Here is a 13,039-nt window from a genome sequence, read left to right as displayed (position 1 = left end):
TTTTTAATGGCTACCAGGAAATGTCTAAAAGCAGCTTGATATTTGGTATGTGATCTTCCCCCTATATTGGTTTATTTTGAGGTTATTATACAGCAGAGACACCATAATAGCCAAAACTTAAATAAAACCATCTGAAGTAATCTTATGAAGTAATGATTTACATTAAGCTTATTTCCAATTGCAAATAAATCAGATTTAACTAACAGTGTTTAAGAACAGCACTATTTGTTTAGTCAGCTGGAAATACAAAGTAAGTAATCAAGTTGGTCATACCACCAACAGGACTAGTCCATACTCGTCTGCTGGACAGGGCTCGGCCATCCATTACCACGTGGGGAATGCATGTCAGATGGGGGAGTGACTTCCACAGCTCTTACCTGACCCGTCAGACATCTGGGATGAAGGGCTTCTGTCATGCTGCAGAAGCCCTGCCTGGAGGTAAATCAGGACTCGTTTGCCCCTGAATAACATTCCAGTTTTGAACCAACTTAATTATTTACACACTCCTCTCTCAGCAAGGGCTCGAGGGGGCACTTCATCCAACTTTTAAAAAATATCTCAGAGAGGTGTTGGAGATTTGTTTTGCCGGAGAAAAAATATTTGGTCTAATTCAATATTTATCAACTCTCATGGAGAGGCTTTCCTTGCTGGACACTTTTCTTTGCAATTTCTGAGTCAAGTATTTACTGCTTCATAAACGATTTCCCTTAACTGGCTTTAAAATGGATTGCTCCCGCCGCTTGGGACGTGTTGGTTGTGCGTAATCTTGTCAGTGCGGGTAGTTGTTTCCAGTATTGATCGTGGCGTCTGTGGAGCTCGTCAGACGGCCTTTTGTATGCCAAGTTGGTAAAACGTCTGAATGAACCGTTCTTTGAAATTTTGTTATTTTTAATTTCCTTATCAATTGTATTATGTCACTGAGAAACACAGTTATTTGGTTATCCAATTTTTCTTTTATTGTGTTTAATTATATCACTCCAGTTAAAAATAAAACCACCTTGGTGGAAAGACAAGGCTATTTGTTTGCATTTATTTGATATATGTCACAGTACCTGAAAAGGTTTGCCATTTCTATAAAGGTCATTTTAAGTAGATCACGCAGGTATGTCTGTTCCCAGAACATCCTTCCCCGTGTGTGTAACCAGCGCTGATCCGTGGAGCCAGGTCGGAATCTCTCTCCTCAAGCCCAGTCCATGCTAGAAATACAGGACTAGAAGCTGGAAGCAGTTGGAAGGAATTCCCAATACGGATTATATAAAGACTGATTTGGTCCAACAAATAAGGCTAAGTTTTTAAATGTGTAGAACGCACACACAAGGGAAAAATGTTATCAAAAACCCTGTTAGGGCTCACTCCCCCTTGACTTGAGAGAACTGAGTTCCATGAACTAACTGAAGACCTTGACTGCTTGGTGCTGTGCTGGGCCCTGGGACATGTCACTCACATGCACTGTGACACAGAAGGATTAAGTCTGATCGATAATTTATATGGATGCTGGTAAAACAGCAAGCCAATGTGATCATGTGAATAGTAGTAAAGCGCTTGAGTGGTCAGGCAATACCTAGCTTATTAATGAGAATACAGTGCGTTAGCTGAGCTGCCTGTATAAAATGTATGAGAAAAATGGTGACACGTAATCAATCATTGGGCAGCAGTGAAGTTCTTGGTGTGAGGGAGCTGACAAGGCGCTGAAGTGAAAGCAGCGGTGTCCCCCCTGGACACTGAGCAAGGCTGGATTTAGGGGGTCCGTCGGGACTCTGAAGTGGCCTGCAAACATGCCTGTGTGTGTGCCTTTGTGCGTCTCTCCAGGGTTTGGGCCCAGAGCTTTTAACATTTAGAATTTAAAAAGGCCTATGAAGCTCCCTGCGCCCTCCCCCCACACACACACACATATACAGAGCATTTCTGTCACTGGGTGGTACCTTCAGGGGGACAGTAAAGGCTTTTGAATTTCTCTGTAGAAAAAAGGCACTGATACAAACATACCTAGAGGAATAGTGTAAGTTACAATTTTTAATGTATCTAAATAAGTTCAGTGACTTCTTTTTATTGAACATGATTATTTACAAGAAAACATGCAAGAGATTAAGAAACCATATTTATTTCTTCTTGGGTACAACCAGAGATGTTACCTCAACCTTTAAAATAAATAATCTCATCAATAAATCTTAGGCATGGCAGGATAAAATTAAAAAAGTAAAATTTCTTTTTAAAAAAGCAGAAAGTAAAATTCCTCCTTTGCTTTCACATAGAAGAGCTTGAACTGTTAATAGGTTTGGGATACAGTACAATTCAACAAAAATCCAGGCCAACCCTGAAAACCGGCACGTGCTGTGAAATCATCCCACGCGGCCCTGAGCTCTCTCGCCCATCGGGAGAGAGCACGTTGCCGGGGACTCTGAGCACCAGTTCCATGGGCTGCGGTGGGGTTTCTTCATAACTAGTCAGTGACCCTCTGCGTAGCCGAACAGTAATCTGAAAACATCTACATAAAAGTGAAAATAACTACTGCAACTGAGGTAAACCAAACCGGTGTTTTTGTTTATTGGCACGGTGGCCCACAATATATCACATACCTATAGCACCCGAAAGTTCAAGATCCTGGGAACAGGATTATGAATTTATTTAAAGGGAGGTTTTGTTTGTACCAATGACTCTGCTGTCTCCCCTCTGAGGGAAAGGAAAGAGGATTAATGGAATAGCACCATTGTTCTAAATCAGACTGTCAGGTAGGACTCCCGTAATAATGCTGAAGGTAACACACCGCCGTCGGGAGCCCCAGCTTCGGCGGTGTCTCTCCTCCCAGCTCCTTCGCCAGGGGCGGTGTCTGCAGACAGCCGCGCAGCACTAAGCCCGTCACTGCACTGGCCCTTTGCTGAAGGCCCGCTGCCCAGCCTGCACGGTGCAGGAGGCTGGCTCGCAGAAGCCAGGAAGGCCAGGAGGGCCCGGGGGGCCCGGCACGCCAGGAATTCCTGCCACCCCAGGAGGGCCTCGCTCGCCATCCCGGCCATTCCTCCCGTAGCTGGCAGGGCCCGGATCACCTGAAACACAAACAAAATCGCAGTGTGAAGAGAACACCCAAGGCTGCAAATGGCAGATGGCGCTAGACCCTGCAGCCCCGCAGTGTGTCCACCGGGGCTCTCCGAAACGGTGGGTGATGATGACGACGACGATGAAGAAGAGGATAAAATCCCTTCACTGAAGTTGGTTTTCTTAGAAATTCCAAGTGGAAGACCTCACGTCTCTAACCCACACCTCTACCTGGAGAGGTGTGTGGTCTAACGTGGTAGCCTCTAGCCACGCAGGTCTGCGAGCACTGAAGTGTGGCCAAGTCAGAATGGATGAACTACAGGTGTACAATTCGCCTAGACTATGAAGACTTAGTATGAAAAAAAAGTAAAAATATTTCATTAACAATTTTTGTATTTATTACATAATGATGCATTTTGAACATCATGGGTTAAATAAACTATTATTAAAATTAATTACACCTGATTCTTTTGACTTTCTTAAAGTGACTGCTTGAAGATTTATTTTTCCTAATCCCAACACTGTTTTCTTTAATTTTATTGAATTTATTGGGGTGAGATTGGTCAATAAAATTATATGGGTTTCAAGTGTTTAATCCCATAATACATGATCTATATACTTCGCTGTTGGCCACCCAAAGTCAAGTCTCCTTCTGTCACATACACTTGTCCCACTTCACTCTTCACAGTCCCCCACCCGCTTCCCTCTGGTAACCGCCATGCTCCCGTCTGTGTCTGTGAGTCTTTGTCTGTTTGCTCGTCTTATCTGTTCCTTCCAGCTTTATATCCCACATACTCTTGTCATCTGACTTATTACAAACGTTAAACACACACATGCAACTGGCATTTGTGGCTCCGGTTACACATCTTCCAAACAGCACTCCTGTAGCAATGTCCGTGGTCTCCAACAGGTGATCGGTACCCGGACGGGGAGCAGAGCGCTCAGTGATTGGAAGAGACTTTGGAGACAGACAGAAGGCTCTAAGTCCAGCTCTGCCATTTATGGATTGGATGATGTTAACAGGTCACTAACTTCTCACTTTGTGATGGAATAATGCCTTCCTTGTAATTAAATCTATGCCTGAAAGCATCTGATAAATGGGGACTTTATGAGGATATTATTGATTAATATCTTTAGAAAACTGCATAATACACCCTGCAAAGATCCATGACGCTCTTATCAGGGGTCCACACCAACAGGAACTGCACCTGAGTCTTGGTTCCTCCAGGGCACGTCTTCCTCTTCCCAAGTTTGCAGTTGTTTGGTTCCCCCAGTGAGGCACTCATAACAAAGAGGGATTTCCACTGACCATTCACCCCATCTCCCCAGCAGTGCTTCCATCATTGCAAAGGTGGCGATAAGAAAGCATGCAAATCAACCTGTATCTGTGATGATCCTATAGTTCGACAGAGGCCCTCCTCCCACCTCAGCCATAGAATTTGGCGGCCAAAAAGGCTAAAGCCAAATCTACATGTCAATGACTCATTTTCTTAAGTGGACTTTCCTTCTTTGTCAATGGTGTTGAATTTTCCTTTTCTATTTTAGTGATCATATTACATATGTCTCTTATTGGTCTTATTATAGTGGTCTGGTCTTATTACATGATTTTATTACACATACCTCACATACTTTTAGAAGGAAGGTAGGTTAGAGAGCTTGTCTTACCTATGACCCCATTCTCCCTGGAGGCTTACAAAGCAGATCCATATAAAGCAATGTTATAGGACAAAATATTAGTAAGTTTTATGAGAATAATCATCTTTGACAATGTCCATCTCAAGGTAGTAGGTAAGCAGAGATGTAAATAATTTCCCCTCACTTATTTCATAAGCTTTTATTTGACCATATTAAGTTGTGATGAAGCCAGTGATTATGTGTTTTCCGCTAAAGACGAGGCCCCTGAGAAAGTTCTCTCTCATCCAGAGTATCTATAAGCAAGGCCTTAGCAGAACTGTGCCTTTGGGAGAGCTTGTTCATATTTCCTTGTATTGGGGGCACCTAGAGGTCATTTTTTAAAGTTTAAGATATAGGCCAGACATAAATGCACATATAAGGTGGTTTTCATACAACTTATCAGTAGCAATACCTGGTCTACCTTAAGATTAATCATGATTAGCAGGAGAAAATGCCCAAAGAAAAGGTTGCAAACAAAATGACCATAGGGATAAGGCTGGTATGTGGGTTGGGAAGGGCCAAAGGCAGCCGGTGAGCCAACTCCTATATCTGTAAATAGTCTAAATGGAACACAGCCACGGTCGCTAGTTTGCACATTGCTTATCGCTGCTTTTGCACGACAAGAGTAGAACTGAGTAGGTGCGATAGAAAACACACATGGCCTTAAAGCCAAAAAGCATGCTCCTTTACAAAAAGAGTTTGCTGACTCCCAGTGTCATAAAGAAATGGCCCTGTGTTAAGAGAGTCACCACTGTCTTTACTGGAAGAAAACCAACAGTACAAGTGTAATGACAGTTGGGATAGAAGATGAGATTCCACCTCAGCTTTGGGAGTCAGTGGCAGGACCAAGGCCCGTGGCAGACAGGGGTGCAGATGCCGCCACGGCTCTGTGCCGGCTAACAGCTGCCAGGAGGGAGCGTGGGCAGGTACACCAGAACCTCCGATAATGTTCAAAAGAAGCCTGGAAACTGAGCTATTAAAGAAATATCTCTCAATTTATAATGTAAGCAACTAACTCAAACTTTTATTTAACATTCACAGAGCCAGCTTCCTGCCGAAAACCTTCAATGTAAGGAAATCAATTCTCTAATACACAAACTATTTAAAAGTAAGAGGAAAGCTTTCATGTTTAGCTCCCCAGTTCCACACATTCTAGGAGGGTTTTTTGATTTTCACTTGAGTTCATTTCAGATTCTTGTTCAACCTTTGAGGAAGGAGGTGTCGAAGTCATTCTGTCTAGCCTTGCTTCATCTTCTAAAAGGCTCATCTAGCCCAATTTTCCCTCTAGCAAAGACAGTAATTTAGCCCTTAGAACTTTGGGCGATGACTCGTCATCATCATCATCACCTGCACCTAAGACACTCTCCCTTAACCCTTCACCACGTACGCCCTGTGCTCATCACTGACCCATGTCCTCCTGTGCAACCCGAGAGTGAGGAGGGTTAAACCACACCCATACTCTCCCACAGCTAGAAAGTGTTGGGTTAGCAACAAGGGCCCTTAGCCACTCCTCTTACTGTGTTTTCATGCCTCTTAATTGCTAATTCTGCTGAGGTGTGTGTGTTGTGTCTGTGTGTGTGATGTTTTTGCTTAATTCATTGGGCCTGCTAGTGGAAAGAAGCGCAATAGCCCAGAGTTAGTATTAATTCTTCTAGACATTTACTTATCATAACTAAGGGTATTTTTCCAAGATTTTGCCCTGTAGAAATGGCTGAGGGTGGGGGGCGGAGAAACAGCCTTCACATAACAGATTGTCAGTTTCTGGTGAGCCCTGACACTGGGCATTTACTCACAAAGGTGCTCTAAAGTCACCATGTGAGAACCTATCTCGGGAATAAACCAATGTCACAGCCTGAGTCATTCAAGAAATCCAGCAGCTGCATGGGCAAATATCTATAAACTACTTTTCAAGTCTGAAGGAGAAAGTGCAGATCTGTCCTGGTTCTGCTTTGCCTGCCTGATGTGTGTGTTATCTACAGGAATTGTGTGATGACTACACAGTGTTCTGAAATTTCAAGGACCTATAGGGTCCAGCACAAATAGTGCCGTTTTTTTGTTGCAAAATCATAAGCATGTAATTCTATAACATGACAATATCACACTCAAGCACATTTTTATATAATATCTTAGGTGAAATGTTTGAATTAAAACTATAAATTATTACAACCATATTATTACCCTACCAACCATACTCAAGCAGGTGTTACTTCTGCCAGTCCCTGTATAAAAATGGTCAAAACATTTCATGATTTGTAACTGAATGTCTATGTCATTATCTGTGCAAACACCAGAGGGCAGTCATGTTACATCAGTGGAGGCCAAACCCCACCAGAACATTCTGACAGTCCTAATACAAGCTACGGAATGAAAGGGACTATTTGAAGCTCTTAAAAAAAACTGAACATAATTTTAAGTATTAAGTAGAGTATTCTATATTAACCAACTGGTGATATTAAAATTTTTGTACATGCCAGGAACTTTTCTATGTTGTTCACCTTATGCTACGCTTAGTTTTGTGGTATTGGACAAAGCATATATGTTTAAGAAATTGGTGTAAAGTGGTTTATTTACATAAGATGCCACAACTAAATTAAATAGCTGCAGCAATGGGAATAGGATAAATAACTACTGCCAAACTTACAGCTAAACTGAGTGTGCTCTTTGTTTGCTTTTTTCTCCACTCAGTATTCACAGTCAAGCTCACCTATACACGTACTTTGCACGAGCCCCCTGAATAGCCCATTCATCTGCTCGGCAGCACAAAGCCAGCTCTACCTCCACGAGCAAGAATGGAAAGGCATCTCAGCTCCCAAGTCACAACCCTGGTGGCCACGTATGTACACAGTCCCTCACTTAACTCCTCTGCCTCATGAGTTTGAATGCCCACAAAGGAGGTCAAGACCCATTATTAAATACTTTTCTTTGAAATCCTCAGAGTGCCAAGGAATTCATCACAAAGTTCAGCAGCATCAGGCATAGACATTACTCTTCATGAGATGACCCAGTCTAGTAATACCACTAAAGGCCTCTGGTAGAAACCAAAGGGGGACCAGGGTTAGGGAGGCTCTAAGGTCCCAGGGTCTCTAATGTGATGCACACGGCTCTGTGAGAGATGCACAAAGGGAATCAAGACTCTAAGTGTGTAGGGGACAGACAAGCCGTCATTTTGCCTACTAAGCGCACCTGGATGCAGAAAGCATAAATATTTGCCTCTATCAGTTATTACCTGAGAACTTTGTCAGGACAGATGACCTTTGTAAGACTCTTATTCCCTCAAATATAAAAAGAGAAATAACAGTAATAACAACAGCTAAATTTGCAGAATTCTTGCCATATGCTGGGCACTATTGTAAGTGCTTTATATGTATTAACATACGCATAGACCCTCCTAAATAACTCTCTAGGGTAGATGCAGTCATTATTCCCATTCTGCAGAGGAGAAACTGAAGCACTAAGAGGGAGAGTAGCTAAAAATCACATAGGGAGCAATGCATATGCCCCGGCCGGCTAGGTCCAGGGCCTGGACTTCTTACGTCTCTGCCCTCACTACTCCTGACTATGAGAAGAAACAAACGAGATGGTGTATTTGTACTTTTAACCACAGGACTACAGCCAAAACAAGTGCCAATGTAATAATGACCTCGGGTCCATGTTAGGCAATACAGCATTACAGCCACAAAGGGCCTTATAATACTTAACCATGAACAAGGTGGCCGATATAAAGGGGAGAAGAGAACCAAAACTGTCCAGAAAGAATAAAGGAATTCTGATAACTGACGGATAATGAAGGTCTTGGATACATTTTTTTTCAAATATATTACATATGTTAGCCCAAGGAAGAATGATCAAATGATCTTTATTCCGTTCAGGAGGATTGAGTCCCAAATCCAGCAGATGAGATAACAGAGGAAAAAGCTGTAGTATACCTTGTCCTGCAGGCCCTTTCTTTTAGGTAAGATATGTATTTACCTAGAAGGTTCCAGAGAGCTTCTGTGTAAATATTGAAGGTTCCCCTGGGTCCTAAAGTCCTATTACAATTATGTTTGTGACAGACCAGAAGTCACATTTCTAATCACATTCCAAACTCCACCAGGAGAATTTAAAAGGGCCCACCCTCTCAGTGGTCAATTAATCAGTGAGACTATTTACTGCCAGTCAGTACTTTGTATTTGCGATTTGGAGTTGGAGAAGATTTCCGAGGAGGGCAGGTCTGAGCTGTTAGGGGTGGAGCTGACTGAGAGAAGAGGAGCTGATTGCTGCCCATCCAGAGCAGAAGTGACAGGCTGCAGGGGCTTAACTAGGGTCTGGCCGTGACCCAGCTCTCCTCCATCTACCTCCAAAAGCAAATGTGGACTTGTTAAATTCACGGTAGTAATAATAACCAACATTTCTTGAGCACTTATCATGGCCAGAAACTACCCCAATTACTTTACATGGGTGGATTAATCAGAATTATGCTACCACAAATACACTATCTTATAAATGGAGAAAATAGGCCACAGAGCAATTACATCACTTGCCCAATGTCATACAATCAGTAAGTGACAGAGTCAAGATTTGAGTCCAGGGTGTCTGACTGTGGAGCCCGCACTCAGCATGCTAGCTCTGGGGGAGGAATGACGCGGATGCCCTTGTTCAGGACCGACCTCGCTGGATTTGGAAAATCCATAGCTGTGCACATTTACACACAGACAAGAGAATGTCAGCCGACCTAAAATCCCAAACCCCGGGCCTGTGCCTCAGCAAGCAAGATAAATATAGTCCCTTTGTGCCTGTGTGCTTTTGAAAGTTAGCTTTAATTTTTTTTAAATGTCAAATATCCTTTCAATGAAAATGTAACAGAAGCACAGGAGGGGGAAAAAAAGGACCAGATTTCAGAGTGGAACCTGGAAAGGAGGGAGGGGCAAGGACTTGCAACGGCAGAAAGAAAGAGGACGAGTCTTGGAAGTCCTGAAAACGGGAGCCCATAACATTGTTTTTAACAAATCAAATTCATGTATTAAATAAATGCAAGACCAGTTGTAACAAATTTATTGTTTTTCCTAAGAGAGACAAGATGACAACCAGGTAGAGCTGCCACTGATGAGCTTGTACTGCCTTACCATTTTGTCCATGCATGGATGTTTCATTTATCAAAATGCAAATCAGCCAAGCCCAATTTCGGCAGAGCAATGACCCAGGAGCACTTGAAAACCAGTCAGACTCAGGGACTCCTAGTGGGCTACTGCAGGTGGGGAATCGTGCGTCCCCTGGTGGTAGCCTGAGACACTGCACATACAGAGCTAGTCTTCCTCAAACTTCCCATTTGTAAACTATTGTTTATCAAGAGATTTTTTGAAAGAGTCACCAGAAACAATAATATATCTTTGTTAGAGGAGAATCTTGACAATAGTGCAAGTCACTTGTCCAAGAACTGTTAGGTGACTTGTCAACAAAATGGGAGGAGAAACTATAAGGTTATCCTGTATATTCAATATATAGACAATTAAGTAAATAGTAATGATGATATTATATCAGCTTTAAAACCTCCTGTTGCTACCATTGATAAAGGAGAAAAGCACTCAGTAAGTTTTATTTCCTTCCTCTTTCTCTAAACATCTATCAGTGAATCTTCTCCTGGACCATTTAGTGCCGACCAGATTCTTTCCTTTTCCATCACAAAAAATGTATCAATTTGGGAAAACCTCTTAACAGACCCACAGTTTTAGCAAAGCAGTGTTGGAGCTATCTCCAAATGTGTTCATATTTTTTAACGTATTTTAATGAGAAAGCAATCCCCAGGAGCAATGAAATGTATAATTAGAAAGCAATGATGTTTGGGGCTGTAATTATAGCCATGATTGACTATGTAAGCCCATGGCAGAATTAAAAAGCCATCACTGCTTTTTCTAAATTTCCCTAAAACAAGTTTTTCAAATCCATTGTGAAAGCATGTGCCCCCCCTTTTCCCACACAGCTCCTTTTGCCTGGACTCTCCTCAGCAGCAGAGGTTTGGGAGCCTTCCCGAGGAGCCATAAGAGAAGTTCGCAGTAAGACAGCACGTCATTCGCGCTCTTAAACCACCTGGCTTTAGCTCCTGCTATGCTCTTTCTCTGGCTGGGTTTGTAGGTCCTTTTCCCGATGGGTGAGTGTGTTGCAGCCTGGTCTGCGGGGCACAGAGTACCCAGTGTATAAAGAGAGAGCAGATGCCCTGTGAGAGAACCCGGGCTCTCACACACAGGCTACTGTGTCCCTCAGCGCACACAGCAGTGACGTGTGGCTTGTGTGAGGTTCTTTGTGGCCATGAGTAGGAATGTTCAGGTATATTTATTTATTTGGATATGGGATTTTGGAGGGTCAGGACGTTTAAAACAGGAACTTTAAAAATAAAATTTTAGTTACTCCCTATGCAAAATGAATAGTTTGCAAACTTGAATGAATTTTTCTATGGCTCTAACTTTTTAGTTAAAATGTTTGAAAATGCAGGAAACTATCAACTGGCCTTGAAGTGGAGAGGATCCCATTCGTTCAGAATTTCATAATGAGTATGTGTGGCTAGACCAACACTTTTTTAAAGCATCTCTTTAAATAATTAACATTTCAAGTCCTGGCATGTTTTCTGGTAAAGAACACAGATATGAGTTAGAAAACATTTAACTCTTCATTAAGGTTGGTCTGGAAAGTTGATGCGAACCTATCTTGAGTATCACACGACATGCTTTAGTGATTAAAGCGCAAGTGTTTTCAACCCGTGCGCCTCAGCGGCCAGTGTGCTGCTAACGGCTCAGCCTCACCTCGCCACAGGGCACTCTTACCTGGGAGACCTGCAGTTCCCGGCAAGCCCTTGGGACCTCTTCCTGGAGGGCCGCGCTCCCCCTTCTCTCCCAAGTCACCTGCATTTGATTAGAGAAAGGTTATCGTTTCTACATATCTATAAAAATAAAGTTCTGTACTCCTGAACACATTCTGAAAGCAAAGAGTCGTAAAATTGCCACAAACTAGATCGTGGCAAGGCAAAAATCAGGTTAATTATAATAATAGATCTAAGGGAGAAAATCAAATAACCATATTCATAGATGCTGAAAAGATGTTTGAAAGAATTAAACACATTCTTGATGCAATAGTCAAAAGATAAGATCAATGACTACCTCCTCCACATGGAAAAATGTACCCTTTCAACCCAAAAGTCAGCATGATGCTTGATGGGAAACACAATAAGCAGTTTCACTACAGTCACTATAAAGATGTCCACTTTATCGTTATTATTTATCATTTGGTTTGGGAGGTTGAAAACATCCATGTGCAAGTGATAGGAGTATATATCTTAAACCCTAAAAAATCTATTCAAAATACAATATAAAAAATAAGAGATAATTCAGTAAAGTAGCAAGATACAAAATTAATACATGGAAATCAATAAATATACAAACGATATGTACAAACACATTCATATATACAAACAACAACCAGTAATGAGTAGTAAAAAATGATACCACTTATAATAGCAATTAAAATAGTAAATCCCAGGAATAAGTTTAATCAGAAATATACAAACCCAAAATGAAAAAACTGAATGTTTCTAAAGGTTACAAAAAGACTGGGAAAATGTTCTCATACAGATGACATCATCATAAAAAGGTGCCAGTTCTCCCTTAACTTACTTTTCATCATGACCCCAATAAAAATACAGATTTTGTTTTAACCAGAGGTGATTCTGAAGTTTGTGTAGAAAAACACAGCCCCGGCCGCTAGTTCAGTTGGTTAGAGTGTTCCCCAGAGATGCCAAGACGGCAGGTTCCGTCCCTCACCAGGGACCACACGTTACCTAACCAACGGATGCATAATAAGTAGAACAACAAATCGATGTTTCTTTCTCACTCTCTCCTCCTTCCTCTCTCTCTAAAATCGATACATAAAAAAAGAAAAAGACATAAACCAGAATAGCCATAAGAACTCCAAAAAGAAAAGCAACTCGAAGGGAATTAAACCTACCAAATATTAAACCACCAAAACATCATGGGGCTGGTACATGAGTGGACAGACCAATGAAAGACAATAGAAAGTCTAACTACTTATTCCAAATACATATATAGGAATTTGGGTTGTAACAAGGATGGCATCTTAAAGTGGGAAAAAAAGTTGAGTAATTCAATAAATAGTATTGCAAAAGTGGGTAGCCTACTTGAGACAAAAAATGTTGGATTTATTCCTCACATCACAATCCAGGATAAATTGCAAATGTATCAAATATTTTAAATGTAATTTGAGAACCAGAAGAAAACAAGGGAGAATTGTTTTAAAACCTCAGGTTCAAGTTGGCCTTTCTATTAGGATATGAAGCTGTAACTCTTAATAT

At 41.8% G+C, this 13,039-nt stretch overlaps 1 protein-coding gene across 1 annotated transcript in view; it reads right to left on the bottom strand.

Moving 5' to 3' along the window:
• Window positions 1-2,378: 2,378 nt before the first annotated feature.
• The window catches only part of COL9A1 (collagen type IX alpha 1 chain), an 86,345-nt gene continuing 75,684 nt past the window's right edge, over window positions 2,379-13,039 (bottom strand). The window contains exons 36-37 of the mRNA XM_053665006.1: window positions 11,499-11,576; window positions 2,379-3,041 (exon numbers count right to left, since the gene is read on the bottom strand). Of these exons, the coding sequence (XP_053520981.1) occupies window positions 2,857-3,041; window positions 11,499-11,576 (263 nt within the window). The 3' untranslated portion in view covers window positions 2,379-2,856. The remainder of the gene's footprint in view (window positions 3,042-11,498; window positions 11,577-13,039) is intronic.

This window comes from Artibeus jamaicensis, unplaced genomic scaffold (assembly GCF_021234435.1).
Source record: "Artibeus jamaicensis isolate MK-2021 breed Jamaican fruit bat unplaced genomic scaffold, CSHL_Jam_final contig_388, whole genome shotgun sequence".
In the NCBI taxonomy this organism is placed as follows: domain Eukaryota; kingdom Metazoa; phylum Chordata; class Mammalia; order Chiroptera; family Phyllostomidae; genus Artibeus; species Artibeus jamaicensis.
Note: the sequence above shows the minus strand (reverse complement) of the source record. Positions and strands in the feature narration are given on the sequence as shown.